Source organism: Salvia hispanica, chromosome 1 (assembly GCF_029641045.1).
Source record: "Salvia hispanica isolate PSC_SH4W2 chromosome 1, Shi_PSC_v1, whole genome shotgun sequence".
In the NCBI taxonomy this organism is placed as follows: domain Eukaryota; kingdom Viridiplantae; phylum Streptophyta; class Magnoliopsida; order Lamiales; family Lamiaceae; genus Salvia; species Salvia hispanica.
Window position 1 is genome coordinate 58,807,654 of NC_142692.1, and position 19,680 is coordinate 58,827,333.

General features: G+C 33.4%; 1 protein-coding gene and 1 long non-coding RNA gene across 2 annotated transcripts; both read left to right on the forward strand.

The window, feature by feature from the left end:
- Positions 1-2,894: 2,894 nt before the first annotated feature.
- LOC148934216 (uncharacterized) lies at positions 2,895-3,419 on the forward strand. Its single transcript, XM_089062245.1, has one exon. The coding sequence runs from the start codon at positions 2,895-2,897 to the stop codon at positions 3,417-3,419; it is 525 nt and encodes a 174-aa protein (XP_088918371.1).
- Positions 3,420-9,282: 5,863 nt separating this feature from the next.
- Positions 9,283-10,427, forward strand: LOC125219504 (uncharacterized). The gene is made up of 2 exons (XR_007176149.2): positions 9,283-9,424; positions 10,031-10,427. It is a non-coding gene; the product is annotated as an uncharacterized LOC125219504 (long non-coding RNA).
- Positions 10,428-19,680: the final 9,253 nt, after the last annotated feature.

Here is a 19,680-nt window from a genome sequence, read left to right on the forward strand (position 1 = left end):
CGTCTTTTTATCAATATGAAAATTCATGATTTTTTGCATCAACAACATTGTAACAAGCTGATCATCTCAGCGTAAGTAGTTATTCATGGCTTTCCAATGTCTATAACTCCAATTTTCATAAAATTCAATTTTTGGATACTTGAAAGACTTTGTTCTGAAAGTACACTGAGTTCACATGTAAAGTAAAAACATGTAGAGTTGCGCAACTTAATCAAGTCAGACAATAGATGGTTCAAGTCGGCTAACAAATACTGATCACTGGGTATGCGAATGGAGAGATTCAGGGCTTTCAAGACCTTAACCCACAATACTATAGACTAGTAAAGGGAAGTAAGGGTCGAATCCCTCAGGGACAGATGCGAGTGGAGTTGGGTTTGAGACATTGGGAGGTTGGCTGCGGCCACGCTTTTCAGTGGGTTAAGTTTAAACTAAGAAACAGAAACTGATCAACTTGCTAAACTGAACTGATCAATCTAGACTAGACAAACTCATAACTAGGGAACATGTGACTTGATCAACTAAACTAAGAACGGAAAGGTAAAAGTAATTAGGGATTACTAACACAAATAGGCGCACTACTAAAAAGCTGTAAACAACGAAAAGGTGACAAAATCTATGATTCTAACAAACTACAACCTACTTCTTCGCTAAGCAACTAAATAAAAACACCTACAATAAATCTAAACAGAACAACAAATATAGAAACAACAATCAGACAAATTAAGCACAGATCCATGTAAATTTTACGTAAAGAAAACATATCTAAAGTATCTACCCTATTCTCATGCAAGTTGACAAACTAAAAACTCGGATCTAACTACGAAAAATCATAAACAAGGCAAAACTAAAACTAACGAAAGCAATGAAGCAGAAAACATCAATCCAAAACAACTTGCATCAAAAACTCCATTTCATAATCCCAAAACAAGATGTGAAGATCGGTTAACAACGAGAAATAACTAGAGTAGCAACTGAGCGAAAAACATTAACAACAACTAAGCTACGGAAAGGATGAACTAAAAACATAATAGAAATTGTTTGACCTGGTGTAAGAAAAACACAAACTACGAAGACTTCTAGGCAGATCCAGGTCCCTTCTTCCTTGATGAGGAAGAATAGATGAAAATAGAAGTGGAAACGGCGACTCCGACTGCTGCAAACTTCTTACTCCATGCTATGTAAATAAGGTGAAAATGAGGTGACTGAATATGATGATGGTGTCGAACTCCTTGTTGTGTGCATTCTCTCCATATTTATAGGATGGTGTTGAGCCCAAATCCCTAGGGTAAGCCCATCCTGTCTTAACATTTATACCCTTGAGATGTTATCTTTTCTTCTCTCTCCTATGACTCATCACTTCATGTGGTGAACTCCACTTGATCAACTTGTCGGCTAGACAGGCTTCACTGCTTGTACGCAACTGATCAACTTAGCTTCACTTCTAACTATTTTTCACTTCTTTTCCGAGTTGATCAAGTTGTTCCTGCACTTGCCGCTTCTACACTTTATAGCTCCTGCACACTCAAATTCACCACTTTTTCGCACATTATCAACCATATTAGTGTAATAAATCCCTATAAAATCATGCTTGTAACGAGTCCTATCAATACTACTTTCTCATTTTACCTCTTTCAATCTCTCTAGTACTATTAATAAAACAATTATACTAAGTACAAAAATTGGTACACAAAGTACAATTTTAGTTATCTGGTGAATGTACAAAAATTGGTACACAAAAATTGGTACACAAAGTACAATTTTGGGTACCTAACTCACAACTCTAGCATCTAAGTAATTACTTAGAGCGTCCATAGTGGGGGAGCCGCGGCTCTCGGCCCGGGCTTGGGCAGCCCGCGGCCCCCCACTACTGAGGCGAAGAGTGCCCGCGACTCGGGGGGGTGGACGAGGGAGAGCCGAGCGCTCGGCCAGGCCGAGGCTCTTGGGCAGGCGGCTCGGCCCGCCACTACAAGGGTCGAGAGCCGTGGCCCTGCCCACCGAAAATTATTATTATTATTATTATTATTTTCAAAATTTTTAATATATTCATCCATTCTCCTCCAATTTTTTTACCCCAAACCAAACTCTACTCTTTCCACTTGATTTCAATTTCAGATTCAAAACATAGATTCCGACGATGAAAATTTTCAGCGCTTGGTCGATGAGGAGTTCGAAGAACTTGTTGCAGCGGTGCAAGATGAAGCCGATGAGGAGGAGGCGGCTTTGGCGGCGGTGGCGGCCATCCCTCGGCCGAGATACCGTCGCCAGTTTATCAACCGTGACCATGTCGGAGCCGACCAGCGGTTGATGGAAGACTACTTCGGCGATAACCCCCGTTATATGCCTTCGTCGGCGATTCAGAATGTCGCAACGACTCTTCATCCACATTGCGGATTGTTTGTCTCAGCGATACAGGTGCTTCACCTTGCGGAGTGATGCCACCGGTCGACCCGGATTGTCGACATATCAGAAGTGCATGGCCGCAATTAGGCAGCTTGCCTATGCCGGGCCTGCTGACATGTTCGACGAATATCTACAGATGGGCGAAACGACGGCCCTCAAGACGTTGAGGCAGTTTTGCAAGGGTATCAAAGAACTCTTCAAAGGGGAGTACCTACGGAAACCGACGGCCGAGGAATGCCAGAGACTGATAAATATGCACGGGACAGTGCATCATTTTCCGGGCATGATGGGCAGCATCGATTGCATGCACTGGGAGTGGAGGAACTGCCCGGTGGCTTGGAAGGGGCAGTTTACTTCTGGTTTCAAAGGGCGACATCCCACGATGATTCTTGAAGCCGTTGCTGACTACCGCTTGCGAATCTGGCATGCGTATTTTGGTGTCGCTGGGTCGAACAACGACATCAACGTTCTACAATCATCGCATCTCTTCAATGATGAGTCCCGGGGGTGAGGGTCCGCAAATCAGCTTCGTGGCCAATGGCACGCAGTACAACAGGGCATACTATTTGGCCGATGGAATATACCCTCGCTGGCCCGTGTTTGTCAAGACGATCCGACAACCTGTTGGGCCGAAGCAGACCTATTTTGCAAAAAAACAAAAGGGTGCTAGGAAGGATGTTGAGCGGGCTTTCGGAGTCTTCCGATCGCGATGGGCCATTTTACGGTGTCCGGTTCGACAATGGCACGAAAATGATGTCGCGGACATCATGACTGCGTGTATCATACTGCACAATATGATAATAGAAGACGAAGGCTTTAGTGCAGAGCGTTGGGCACCAGAAGATGGTGCTAGCACAAGTCACGGTATTGCAACCCCTCCTCTGCAGATGGGTGTACCACGCAGTAATGAATACTTGATTCAGCGCTTCACCAATATGCGGAGTGAAATATCACATTCAACACTGCAGACTGATTTGGTTGAAGAGGTCTGGAACCGTAGAGGAGGGGGCGCAGCGTGATAGGGGTTCTCTTTGTTGTTCGCGTTGTATCGAAAATTTTCGTTGTGTAATTTTCCCTTTTATTATAATACAACGAAAATTTTGTTATAATTTTGTTTAGTTTAGTTATTTATATGTATTTTAATAATTATATGCAAATAATTTTTATTCTAGCTAAATTAAAATATATCAAAAAAGTTAAGAAAATAATTTTAATTGGTGGCCCGGAGGGCCACCATTGTGGTGGCCAAGTTTTGAGGGCAAGGGCCAGGGCCAAGATTGTTGGGCATGCCCAAGAAATGGTGGCTTGGGCATGCCCAAGAGGGCCACCATTGTGGACACCCTTAGAGGGAACTACCAACTATAGTATCTGGTGAATGTATAATAGTACTCCCTCCGTCCTATAGCAGATGTTACACTTTCCTTTTTAGTTTATTCCACAAAGATGCCATATTTATTTTTTAGAAAAAGCTCTCGCTCACATTAATATAAATATACTATTTTCTCTCTTCATCTAATAAACAAAATAACCTCCTAAAATCTCGTGTCAATCCCCAAGTGTGACATCCACTATGAGACGGAGAGAGTACATATTTGCGGTACTTCGTGAAATAATATTGCATCAAGCTCTCTAAACTAAGATTTTAATTCATTTAAGGTAATTTTTTCACATTTCATGACTTTCTTTCTCATTTTGTAGTTTCCAACACATTGACAAATTTGACCACTTATATTATTTCATCTCTTTTTTCTCTTATTCTCCTTATCGTCTCATTTCTCTCTCTTATTTAAGACTCCCTCGGTCCTTGAAAGTTCATCATATTTCATTTTCTACACCCATCTTGGAAAAAGATATTCCCTCCGTCCTATAAAAGATGTCACACTTGTGGGACGGCACGAGATTTTAAGAGGTTTTATTTTGTGTGTTAAATGGAGAGAGAAAATATAATTTTTATATTCATGTGAGAGAGAACTTTTTCCAAAAAGGAAAATGTGACATCTTTTGTGGGACAAACTAAAAAGGAAAGTGACATCTTTTATGGAACGGATGGAGTAATAAATAGTTAAAGTGGAAAGAGTAAAATAAGAGATAAATAATGTAGAGAATATTTTCTTCTATATTATTCTCTCTCTTACTTTACTCTCTCAACTTTAACTATTTATTACTATCATTCTTTTTAAAATAAGTGCAGAAAGTGAAATGTGACAAATTTTCAGGGACGAAGGGAAGGGAGTAGTAACTTTTTTAAGCCAAAAAATAACTTATATTTATACATTTGAACCAAATAGTGCGGGCCTGCTCACTTGCTTGGGGTTACAAGTTTCCCATACACTGAACGCATGAATTTGCTCAATTTTCAGCCCATAACTAGGAAGCCGAATGGCTCCTAAACATATAATAAACCTATTACTAACCGTTTAAGTGATTTTTTTTTATATATAATTTTACATATTTTAATTTTAAATATGAATAAATGTTGTCTTTCATACGAAACATTAACTCTATTTTACAAAATTTGAAATATATATACCAATCGTCTAATTAGTACTGTAATAATTTTGAACTATATATCAAATCTGTATAAATGAATATTTTTGAGACTATATAAAAAAATTATCTCCAGAGATATCTAAGATCGTGAACTTAAAACTTGAGTACAAAAATCACAATTTTATACATGTAATGAATTATCGATGATTTTGAATTTTGTGAAATTTGGGAGAGATTTGAAAACTCCTTTAAACATAAAAATGTCTTTTCTTACATTAACCGCTTTGTTCAACTATATCAATCAATAGTTATCAACTTTAATTTCAAGGAAAAATTGATTTTTCTAAAAAATCACTACTAGGTGTAAATTTATGACATTGGCAATCAATAGGGACTAGTGCACGAAGGAACCGGCAGCGGAAGCGTGCGTCGAGTTATCATAATTTAATAATTATTAATCGAACAAATAAATCACATAATAATCAGATCTATTTAGCATATTATTTAGAGTGATCAAACTCCAACTAGCTAGGTTCCGAATAATAAAACCTTGTTTCGCGCTCCTCTTGAGGACATTATCAAACGAGACTCACCTCGCGCATGATTCAATATAATAGCAATCCTAGCACCGCTAGATATTAATCACCACTACCCAATATATCATGATTATTGGGTTACGAAAAACCCGCACCATTTGATAAGTCAAAGTAATACATAATCAATACTGAATGCTCAATGCTAATCTACATTGATTAAGAAACAAATATTTTTCAAGACCTCGCTTTTCAGTAGATAGCCCAAGGACAAGTCTTGTTGTTAGATCCGTTCAATGCTTTACCACACCAATGTCATCTTATTTCAGTAAGACTTAGAAATTGCGGACTGACATTGCAACCTTTCACGATGGATAGTCTAATTCCATCTAGGTCGTGAAATTCTTCTTTTTCTTTGTTTAGGACTGACCGTGTTACCTTAAAGTGGACGTCGCCCACAACCGGTCTACTAAAACAAAGACTTAGACTTTGTTAAGTTAACTTATACATTTAAACATTCATCAATATCCATTAAATGTAAAACATAACAACATTATGACAAAAATAATCTGTTTTATTTCTTGGAAAATAAAATAAGAGTTTTACAGTATTCAATCACTCGAAAAGTGATTTCTAGTATACAAACTCAAACAGTACCCACATAAAAAATCGTGTCGACCAAAGAAATGTTACTTGGACCCCTATTAATTGACATTAATTTCTTTTTTTTTTTTGTTCCTAATTAATTAGTACCCTTATTTTTTAAAGTCGTATTATTTTTTGTTTAATGGACATATTCCATTGACTTATCCATTCACACATTTTAATATAAAACTAGTACTCCCTCATCCACCAAAAAATAGATCCATTTATGGACATCATGAGTTTTAATAATAAATTGGTAAATACAATAAGGTAGTGAATGCCTTAAATAAATGGTGAAATTTTATTTAGAGTTCTAAAATTTTAAATTTTAAAACTCCAAAATAAATGGCGAAAATTTTAATGGCAAATGTGCCCACATATTGCCACGTGCATTTTATTGTTTAATTATTCTAGTAACAAAAGTGCGTGCATTTTATTTTTTAATTATTTTAGTAACAAAAAGGCGGAACTATCATTTTATCTTAAGGAGTACAACGCATGAATCTTAATGCAATTCAACAAATGACATTGACCAATGTCAACAAATGATATAACAAATGATATAACCAATGTTAACAAACTATATAATATAACCAATGTTAATAGAGTATATTCCAATGTCAACAAACTATATAACCAATGTCAACAGACAATTTTTGGAATGTCAAAACAACACTATCATGTCAACGCGCATGTACACACCATGTCAACAGCTTGAACACAGCATATCAAAAAATTATATAACCAATGTTAACAAACTACATAAACAAACTATTTTTAGTTCGAACATGACTTTTGCAATTACTTCTAATTTATTTGAATGATCCATAGTTATGGTTACACCAGGACTTTTATATCATTTTATTATAATAATGAGAGAATAAGAAGATAAGCATGCTATTTATTGCCAATTAAAATCTGGTGTAAATTTGATTGTGATTTAAAGCTAATTCCAAATATTCGTCTATAATTGATTTTGTTTAAGTGAATGTAATATCCAACTTTTAAAAAAAACGCGTCTACTTTGCGTCTACTTTATGTGTATAATGAAGTAATGCTACGACATAGTATAAACATAGTATGTTTCTCCAATGAACTAAAGCAACAAGATTAGGAAGTGTGACACAAATAACAGAAGGAATAACTTCTTCGAGACTATGAAACGAGACATCAAAATGTTTAATGATAGATACATTAAACTCCAACACTCATCGTGCGAATTTCAAGTCATTCTTCCACAGACGAAATCCGACATAAATACACATAAGGCAATTAATTATTAGAGTTCAACCTTATATCTATGGTATGTTAGAATGACATCTCAGCCCGATTTCCAAACATATTGCGAATTTCATGTCATCATACGAATTTCAAGTCATTCTATCAAATCAAATTCTAAAAATTACAAAAAGTTACTAAAATAATTAAACAATAAAATGCACGTGGCAATATGTGGACCACCAGATTTTAAAAGTTGATTTTAAAAGTTAATGGTGTAGATTTTATTATATACTATGTTTATATCAATATACACTCTAAAACTTACATACTTGGGTCATAGCATCATTTCATTATACACTTATAGACGCATTATTTTGTTGAAAGTTGGATATTACAATTGACTTAAAGAGAAAATCAAAGTAGATAGAACAAATTCACACCAAATTTTAGTTTTAAATCACAATCAAATTTTAGTTTTAAATCACAATCAAATTTACACCAAATTTTAACCAGATTTTAATTGACAATAAAAAGAACAAAGCATTTGTCATACAATCTTTACAATCTTTATGTAGTTTAGTATCTATGTTTTATATTTCACTAAATTTATCCAAAATGAAGCATTATGTAAGTATACTTCTTATTCTGATTTGGTTAATCTATTAAATATCTCTCCATTCATTTTTATTAAACAATGTTACACCATGTTATCCTCTCACTAATTCAGCATGTGACCATCTCTTCTCTTTTCTCACCATGTTATCCTCTAACTAATTCAGCATGTGACCATCTCTTATCTTTTCTCTTCATATTGAAAATTGAAAAGGGGTAATAAAACATTTTGCGAACCTTCTCCATTCGGGTGAAAAATGTAAATAAAGGAAAAGTAATTAAAAAGTATGGTTTAACCAAAAATAACTAAATTACATAATTTTTAGTCGCAAAATTTATCCGCACTTGCCTCTAATATGGTCAGTTGACCCAGAAGCGCGATATAAAAAAACAATTGAGACTACGTTTTTTATTATAAAAATTTGAAAAGTGATGGAGGTATTTGTATAATATTAACGTAATACATATATCAAATCTGTATTTTTTAAAAAGTTATCTACCTAATATTGCTTTTAGAGTTTTAGCTCTTCTACTTCTAATACATTTAGAGTTTTCTTGTATTACGGTTTCTAATTTTCTTCTAAATATTACCTTTTTTTTCATCATTTCTCAATTTTCTTTGTAAAGTATTTTACATTTAATGTATTTAATATTTTTTTTTTCAGTTCCTAATTCATTTAAAAAGTTATATCTTTTCTGTTTCTAAAACAATAAAAACTTTAAAAATTTGAAATAAATTATCGAATAATATAGTATGATTTAAGAAGATCCATTATAAAAAGCGAAAGCTATCCGAGTAATAAAACTAAAAAGTAACTCATTTTATCTTTAATAAAATTTGTTAATTATAAAAATGATATAGATTATGATTATGAAGATATATTAAAAAAAATATTGGTCGAAATTAAAATACAACTATCGATAATTGTTCTCGCGCCCTAAATGTAACGCTGACTTTTCCTATATCCTTTAGTTTTGTGTTTTTTTATAAATATAAATGTTAAATGTTTAGCAGAATATTGTCTAGGATACCAAGTTCTTTTGCGTATTAATTTTTCGTTTTCTCAACCAAACCGATTAAGAATAAAAAATAAAAAAAATTACACTTTTGAATTAATTGACAGACCACTAAACTAAGGCATAAGTTTACATATGTGAATATCCCTACATCTCCAAAGTAGAAGAAATGGAATTAAGAAAAATTGACTTTTAGTTTGTGGGCCTATCAACTATTTTTTTAGCCCAATCTTTCTTCTAAAACCATTATTGAAAGAGCCCATCTCCTTGCCCTCTCTATATATACTCTGAAAAATGCCAACTCCCAGCTCCACGCGTCCTCCGCAAAATCTGCCGAATTACTCCACCGCCTCAAAAATATCCCACAGAACGTATATCATACTTATTATTTTTTCCCAACAACAGCTATTGTATATGTTTCTGTATGCTAAGCTTTTCTCCAGTTTCACCACATCCAAAAATTTGAGAGAAGAAAAGAAGAGTTAGATATAAAAGGAGTAGAGATAGTGAGCTCCACAAGTGTATTTCTTACAATTGCAAATTATTTTCCTCCCAACAACAGGGTATACTTTCTATCGTTCTTAAGTTTTTTCTGTAAATCAGCACTTCGTGTTCATTGTTGTTAAGTTTAGTCTGTAAATTAGCACTTCTATCAATTTACAGTTTTTGGTTTGGTGATGGATTTCGATTTTGGTTTGCTACGTTACTGATTTTGGATTTTTCAATTGGGTTTTTCTTTATTATTGATTGATTGGTTTGTTGTTAATTATTGTGTTTAATTTTGTGGTTTCTGTTCATTAGCATTTATTTGTGTTTATGTTCATCAATGATTCTAAATCCTTGATAGTGGAAGTTTGATAATTTGCAGTGCATTATTTGTGCATTTCTGTGAAATTGTGAATCAATTAATATATTATTTATTTGATCATGTTACGTCATGTAATCAGATGCGTACATTAATGGTTCAATTTTGGTGGATCATATTAATGTACATCATTTAGCAAGTTATGTACATTAAATGGTTTTTGGTGCATTATTTAAACCGTTTTGTACATTACATTAGTTTAATTTAATACATTATTCATCCTGTTCTGTTGCCTTGTTCTCGACAGCAGCGAAGCAACCTAGGTTGGATTTTGATGAAGCATCCAATGATTTCTCTTGCCATTACACAGAAGTTTTGCCAGCGATTGGCCGAGACAGAGTCTAGTAGAGCCCAAGAAGAATCTGCTCAAAGAAAACCTAGAGGGAAGAAAGCCCAAGAAGAATCTGCTCAAAGAAAACTTAGAGGGAAGAAAGAGAACCACATGTACTGCCGACGTTGCCCGACAGAAGCATAATATGTAGAGCCTTGGTGATGATTTAGTATGTGAGTGGGTACTACAACCTAGCCCCATGGATTGCTAAACCTAAATGGTATGAATTCAAGTTCCTTTCAAAATTATTCTCTACAATCTGTACATTATTCAGTGCTACAAATGTACATTATTAGATACTATTGGTACATTATTTACTGTACCAAATCTAAAACACACATTAAAAAATGAAATTTAATTCATGTGGTGGTATTATACCCTAGTCCCATGGATTGATAAACCCTAGGGGAATGAATCAAACTTCATGCCCTTGGTGATGATTTTGTTTATGAGTGAGTACTACAACCTAGCCCCATGGATTGCTAAACCCAAAGGGTATGAATTCAAGTTCCTTTCAAAATTATTCTCTACAATCTGTACATTATTCACTGCTACAAATGTATATTATTAGATACTATTGGTACATTATTTACTGTACCAAATCTAAAACACACATTAAAAAATGAAATTTAATTCATATGGTGGTACTATACCCTAGCCCCATGAATTGATAAATCCTAGGGGAATGAATCAAACTTCATGCCCTTGGTGATGATTTTGTTTGTAAGTGGGTACTACAACCTAGCCCCATGGATTGCTAAACCCAAAGGGTATGAATTCAAGTTCCTTTCAAAATTATTCTCTACAACCGGTACATTATTCACTGCTACAAATGTACATTATTAGATACTATTGGTACATTATTTATTATACCAAATCTAAAACACACATTAAAAAATGAAATTTAATTCATGTGGTGGTACTATACCCTAGCCCCATGAATTGATAAACCCTAGGGGAATGAATCAAACTTCATGCCCTTGGTGATGATTTTGTTTGTGAGTGGGTACTACAACCTAGCCCCATAGATTGCTAAACCCAAAGAGTATGAAATCAACTCTCGTCAAACATTAAATACTTACACAAGTACATCATTAAGTATTACGTGTGTACATTAAAGGTCACTTGGCGTACATTATTTAGTTGTATTTAGCATAAACATTATTCCCTTAAACACGTACATTATTTAAATTCAAACGGTACATTATTAGACATTAGACGTACATTATTTCTTGTAAGAGACATATGCATTACTAAAAAACTGACGAGAATATTGAACTCATGTTTCTCCAATATTTTATAGCGAAAAAATAGTTAGAATTGAAGTAAAATCGATGAATCATAGAAAGAAATAAGCATGTTGAGATTTAATTAAGGAAAAGAAATAAAATATAAGTAAATATGTAACTAGAAGGCGTGAATCATGAAATTGCAATAACTGCCGATTTTTACTACTCCCCTAAACACCCTTTTCGAATTTTTTAATCATTAAAATTGAATAAATCAGGCTCTATTTTCGGCCATTAGATCTTGAAAATGGAGAGCCAAGATTGAGAAGGAATAAGAACAAAAGATGCAAAAAGGATGTGAATACATCCCTTTGTAATCAACATAGAACTATAAGAAAATAGTTCATTGTAGGAGACTATTAAGGTCATTGTTATTTCATTATTAGTTCAATATAGTAATCTGATTCTTAAAATGAACTAGTTTATTTTTGGATTTTTTTAGTGTATTTTAAAATGCAAAGTTTCTATAATGAATTAAAAATGATCTTATTATAACCTTATGTTCTTTTATAATGATCTATTTTATTTGGTTCTATGTTCTACATTTAAAAGGGGTTCTGCTTTTAACACTACCCATATATATATATATAGGGTAGTGATAAAATGCAAACTTATATATTGTACAAACTCAAAACTCTTCAACACAGCTTCAACACAGTTTCAATAAAATATCAACAGGGTGTAAAATTTCAAGATTTTAATTTCAACACAGTATCAACACAATATCAACACAACATCAATCATTGACTACCGTTGAAATTTTGTTGACATTTTCTTATTGATGCTTTTTAGTGATCTGTTGACATCTTTCAATGGTCCAGATCATAGTTTTGAGTTTGTACAATATTTAGAGTTTTCATTTGATCACATCCCTATATATATATATATATATATATATATATATATATATATATAGGATTGTGATCAATTGAGATTATTTAGGCTAACTGAGAAATGAGATGCAATATCAGCCACTCATTTTTATTAAATGAGTGGTCCAGATTTTGCCACACAAAAAATATTTTTAGATTAATTTATTATGAAAGGGTAAATTGGTAATTTCGTCAATTGAATTCAAGGAGAGAAAGCACTACAGCACTGCTCCGAATCCTTCTTCTCTAACATATGCTTCTCCACGATCATATCCACCATCGACCTCGTGGAATTCCCCAGCGGATCCTCTGATTTCTTCACGATCGCGAAGCTCTCCTTCACCTTCCCCTCCACCGTGCACGGAATTAGCTTCTTCAGCATCGACAGCCTCGCCGGCGCCGGCGAAGGCTAATTCCCCTCCGTCGCCGCTCGATTCGACGATCGAGATGATCTCCTGCTCCGGCGGCGGGGATTTCTAGGGTTTGCGGCGTGCGATTTCTCTCCGATCGGATGCAGATCGGAAGAGGATCGCGGAGATGTGGAGGCGAATTCCCCTCCGCCACCGTCGATGCTCCGGAGAAAGTCGTCGAGCTGTCGGAGAAACAATTTGGCGCGCGGTGAGGATCTTCCAGATGGAGATGAGATCGGCGAATTTCCAGATCGGAAATTCGTCGCCGGCAGCCTGGGACTCCTTTATGCTTCCCGACGACTCCAAGTCTAGGCCGCAGATCTCGCTCGAGCTCCGAGCCCGCGCTCTTGTCTTCGATAAGGCATCTGTTTCTTTGTTCGCGCAGCGCTCTCTCCAAGCTCAATCCTAATTGTGAGTCGAAGTTACTGGTTGCTATAACTTTCTGTTTTACCCAATTTTTTAGCTCAGTTTGAAGCGAAGAAGTTTAGGTCTCGTTAGGTGATTAGGATTTGGTTGTGAGTTGCAATTGCTTTGTTTGTTTTCTGGCTGCTGCTATATCAATTTATTGATTTATAATTTTGCTTGAAATCAGTTTATTGATGTCGTAAGATTGAACTCCAGTGTTTAATTCGCTTTCTTACTGTTGTGGAAATTCAATTGAAGTGTTGCCTTATTCATCCACATAAATAATTTCCAGATGGATTATATGTAAAACGTTGTTGTTGACATAAATAAAATACGTCGTTGACATGAAAATATTTGTCGTTGACATTAATTATTTGTGAAATGTTATTGTTGACATAAATAAAGTTTGTTGTTGACATCGTAGTTGACATAAATAACGTTTGATATTGACATTTGTCGTTGACATTAATTATAAGTGTTATTTTTTAGTTGTTGACATTTTAATGCGAGTTGTTGACATTCGATAATCTCGGTTATTGATATGTGAATTGTAAGTGTTATTTTTTAGTTGTTGACATTTTAATACGAGTTGTTGACATTCGATATTCTCGGTATTGATATGTGAATTGTAAGTGTTATTTGTTAGTTGTTGACATTTTAATACGAGTTGTTGACATTCGATAATCTCGGTATTGATATGTAAATTTTAAGTGTTATTTGTTAGTTGTTGACATTTTAATACGAGTTGTTGACATTTTAATACGAGTTGTTGACATTCGATATTCTCGATATTGATATGTGAATTGTAAGTGTTATTTTTTAGTTGTTGACATTTTAATATGAGTTGTTGACATTTTAATACGAGTTGTTGACATTCGATATTCTCGATATTGATATGTGAATTATAAGTGTTATTTTTTAGTTGTTGACATTTTAATACGAGTTGTTGATATTCGATATTCTCGGTATTGATATGTGAATTATAAGTATTATTTGTTAGTTGTTGACATTTTAATACGAGTTGTTGACATTCGATATTCTCGGTATTTTGATATGTGAATAGTAAGTGTTATTTGTTAGTTGTTGACATTTTAATACGAGTTGTTGACATTCGATATCCTCGGTATTGATATGTGAATTGTAAGTGTTATTTGTTAGTTGTTGACATTTTATACGAGTTGTTGACATTCGATATTCTCGGTACTGATATGTGAATTGTAAGTGTTATTTGTTAGTTGTTGACATTTTAATACGAGTTGTTGACATTCGATATTCTCGGTATTGATATGTGAATTGTAAGTGTTATTTGTTAGTTGTTGACATTTTAATATGAGTTGTTGACATTCGATATTCTCGGTATTGATATGTTAATTAAAAGTGTTATTTGTTAGTTGTTGACATTTTAATACGAGTTGTTGACATTCGATATTGATATTGAAGATTTGAATGTTGAAGATTTGAAGATTTGAATGTTGAAGAAGATTTGAAGATTTGAATGTTGAAGAATTGAAGATTTAAAGATTTGAATATTTAAATGTTGAAGATTTGAAGATTTGAATGTTGAAGAAGATTTGAAGATTTGAAGATTTGAATGTTGAAGAATTGAAGATTTGAAGATTTGAATGTTGAAGATTTGAAGATTTGAAGACTTTTGAAAATGATTTCAAATGTATTTTATTTTTGTCCTCTACATTATTAATGAAAAGACAATTATACCCCTTGCTGACATAATGTGATAGTTGTTGACATAAAGTTAATCTTGTGAATTAGTGGCTAAGATTGCATCTCATTTCTCAATAACACCAAAAATCACATCCTAACAAGACCCTATATATATATAGGGGCATGTTAGGGTGTCACCACCCCTTAAAATAACACCACACCACCATTCCTAGCCAATCATTTGTACACGTGGACGAATAATAAGCTGCCATGTGGCAAAAAAAAATATCTGGAAAAAGACGGGCAGCAATTTGCTGGTCTTTATACATCAATTTTTCTTAAACAGCAATATCCGACACACTATACAACAATCTATAGATTGTTGTGTAGTGTTTGTAATATTGCTGTGCAGCGTTTATAATATTGTTGTATAAGCGGTGTCACGGTGTCATTTTAAGAGGGGTTGTCATTTTAACACAAACATATATATATATATATATATATATATATATATATGATTGTGATCAATTGAGATTTTTTATGCTAATTGATAAATGAGATGCAATATCAGCCACTCATTTTTATTAAATGAGTGGTCCAGATTTTTCCACATGGAAAATATCTTTAGATTAATTAATTATAAAAGGGCAGAATGGTAATATCATAGTAAATTTTATTCAATAAATATTTTTTTAATTTTTAATTTTAATTTTTTATTAATTTTTTTAAAAAAAAATTAAATTATTTTTTATTTTTTTAAAAAAAAATTTAATTTTTTTTAAAATTTTTTTTAAAAATTTTTTATTATTTTTTATTTTTTATTTTTTTTAATTTTTATTTTTCAACTACATATACAATTCATGTCAACTACACACATATAATGTCAACTATGTGTACAATCCATGTCAACTACATATACAATTCATGTTAACTACACAATATAATGTCAACTACATGTACAATTCATGTCAAATAGTATTTATTGAATAAAGTTGTTGACATTTGATGTGTAGTTGACATGAATTGTACATATAGTTGAAAAAAAAAATTTAAAATAATTAAAAAAAATTAAAAAAAATTAAAAAATAAAAAAAATTAATAAAATTACAATTATGCCCCTCTGTTGACATAAACTACATGTTGTTGACATTTCACAAATATTCTGGATGAGTGGCCCATATTGCATCTCATTTCTCAATTTAGCTAAATAATCTCAACCTAACAAGACCCTATATATATATATATATATATATATATATATATATGGATAAAATACAAACTTATATATTGTACAAACTCAAAACTCCTCAACACAGCTTCAACACAGTTTCAATACAATATCAACACAGTGTAAAATTTCAAGATTTTAATGTCAACACAGAATCAACACAATATCAACACAACATCAATCATTGACTACCGTTGAAATTCTGTTGACATTTTCCTATTGATGCTTTTTTGTGATCCGTTCACATTTTTCAATGGTCAAGATCATAGTTTTGAGATGACAACCCTCTTTATTGTAACACCATACCACCATTTTAGGCCATTGGATCTGAAAATCGTGTGCTTGTCATGCTGCCACGTGTAAAAACACGGAGGGGTAAAATAGGAAATTTCTAATTTTACGTTACCAGATTGCAGTGTTGTTCATTGAATATTGCAGTCTTACCACAACAATATTGCAGTTTACCACGACTGCAATATCTAATACAGTAGACTGCAAACCCGTATTTTTTCACGAAACTTAATCCTAGGCGTCCATAGATGAGATCTAACGGACTATATTGGTGGTATGGTGTTATCCTATCTATGGTGGCACCATAGTGCACCCCTATATATATATATTCAAAATGCTTCAACATCATTACAACCATAGATGAAGTCATATATAACAGGCTTCAACCTATCATACTACATTCGATATACAAAAGTATAAGTCATGCACAAAAGCAAAATCAAGAGTGTCCCAAAAGCAAAAACAATTGCAATGCTGGTGAGGAAACAAAAGAAGTGTTAACAAAAGTCCTCCATCCACCTAACCTGCAACATATTTAATTATTTAGACCCAATTATATAATAAGAAAGTAGATATAATAAATGTAATCATTAGTTCTTTTATTTTGTACTTATTTAATCATTATTGATCTTATAATTCACTTATTTAATTCGACTCAAATGAGTGTATAACTCTAACAACTTTTATATTCATTCTAGCATCCACCATTTCTACATTTAATCTTAATTCATCACACGAATACCATCTCAATATTTTCCTCATCGCACGTGCTTGGACACATCAGGGTGCACAAACAATAACATGTCTTCCATGATCATAATATGTACTATTTCCACCGCGTGTGGACCGATCGAATTCATATATCGCCTGGCCTTATAGCTCATGGAGTAGTTCATCATATCATGTTATGAATCGCCTGGCCGTATAGCCCCATGAGTAAATGTTGTGTTTCAACACATATCATTGCCACCGCGCGTGGCCCGATCGAATAGATTATAACGTGGTGCACTATAAATTATACCTACTGGCCGTATAGCTCATGGGGCAAATCACCACAACATTTTCCGGACCGCCTAGCCTTATGGCCCCATGTGTAAAATGGTGCACAATTTATATCTTTGCCACCGCATGTGGCCCGATCGAATAATCAATTCATATTTCCCATAGTAGTTTGACAGCCCCATGTGACATCAACCAAGCACGGCATCCACATATATATCATGCATATTTAAATTGATTCATTTCATGGTTAAACTACTATATAATGATTTATTTTATTTCACTAATAGCGATTTTTCTTATTCTACCGCAATATCTTATTCTACCGCAATATCTCAACTGAAACTACTTTTGTATAAACACATGAAAGCATTTAATCATAACATAATAGCACACAAAGAATTATACTACAGTTAACTACTCAATTCATATATACACATGAGAGCACTTAATCATCACCTAATAACACATCAAGAATATAGCTTTTAAGTATAATACCTTGAGTGAGCTTGACCAAACCTAGGCATCACTGAACTTTCTCCTCGTCGTTATTCAACTGACTCGGATCGGCTACTCCTCCACCTTTAGTAGAAATTCAAGAACAATTTATTTCTATATTTAAGCATGTAAAGTCATTGGATTTCAATAATTATACATATAAATATACCAACTTTCATAAACAATAAGTTCAAAAATATAGAACTATCTTAAATATTGACTAACAATTGCGGAACAGTTTGAATGCTATGCAAACACCATTTGCAAATAGATTTTATCTCACCTCTTTCACAAACAATTTCAACTTCTCAATTCATTCTTATATATTGTCCACTATTGAAGGAAAAGACAATGGCTAATATTATGTGTGTGATTAGGACAAGATAAATAAGCATTACCAATTTAACAATAAATTAAAGTAATTCAAGGTAATGAATTCTTTCGTCTCCATCAACACCTATTTCCCTACTTGAGTCAATTCTACATACTCTAATTTAGTTTTAATTATACACCTAAGCTTCTAAAAGAAGGTAAGAACTAAAGTAAGAAAAGAAACGGAGATGAGTATTTATTGTGGTGTAGAGAGCTACTAATGTATGCTAGCTTCCCGAAGAAAGTGGCGTCGGGAAGAGAGTTTTCAAGAAAAATGAGAAGTTAGAGATGGATGAGATCGTTTTTCCCTTTCTCCTCCCCCCCGACTCCCCTCCGTCGATTCCTCTCCCCCTATTTCTGCTGAAAGTGAAGATTGTAGAGGAATGGAGGTGCTTCTCGACGGTGCTGATTTTTTTTAGGAAGATAAATTGGGTAAATTTTATTAACTCCTTTGTTTCTTAAATACCTCAAGTGTTTCTAGTTAGGATAGATTTCTTTCTCCTTTTTTTTTCCTTATTATTATACTTAGATTTCTACACTATTTAGTCATCTAAATATCGTCCCAAATTTTCTATCATTTTATAATACCATTATATCATACTAAAATTTATCCCCTATTCTATTATTCTAAGGAAAACTAACTATAGTTAAAATGTCAATTATTCTATTTCTTATTCTAATATTAAATTTTCTACCCTTAATTTTGATTATTTTAATTTTTGTAATATTTGGGGTATAACTATCTAAGAAAGGGATCATGTTCCTTGGGACGGAGAGAATAGTTAATTAAATGAGGTAACATATGAATGGTACTCTTTTAAAGTTTTTCGTAGTTCAAAGTAAAATTCTTTAGAGCATCAACAATGGAGGCTAGCGGATAGGCTAGCCGATCGCGTGCGCTGGCTGATCCGCTAGCCTCCATTGCGGCAATTTAGGCTAGCCGATCAGGGAGCTCTAGCCGATGCGCTAGCCGCCATAGTAGGCTCAATTTCGGCTAGCCGGTTGCATTTTTTTTAATGTATTTTTTATGCATTTTTTTTATTTATTGCATTTTTTAATGTATATTTTAATGTATTTTTTTATGCATTTTCATTTTTAATGAATTTTTTTTTATGATTTTTTTTTAATTATGAATTTTTTTTAGGATGTACCTTTTTTTAATTTATATAAAATTATTGCATTTTTTATTGCATTTTTTAATGTATTTTTTTAATAAATTAGTGAGGAGTAGAGTGAGGCGGGGGCTCGTGTGTGGAAGCCCGGTTTTTTTTTTTGGATGTAATTTTTTTTAATTAATGTACTTTTTTTTAAAAATGATATTAATGAATTTTCCCGTATATGTGTCGTAAATTTAATTCCGTATTTTGTGTTTAATTCCGTAAATTTAGTTGTTTTTTTTTTTAATTTTGTTTGTTGTGGCTAGCCTATTGCTTGTCTAGTTGCTTGTCCTGATGATGTGGTAGGAGGAATTTTAGTACAGATGATATGGCATGAGGAGTTTGTGGCCAGCCTATAGCTGGCCTATGGCTAGCCTAAACCC

What these genes read in the sequence shown, in the direction of transcription:
- LOC148934216 (XM_089062245.1), top strand. Translation starts at nt 2,895, where the DNA reads ATGAGTCCCGGGGGTGAGGGTCCGCAAATCAGCTTCGTGGCCAATGGC.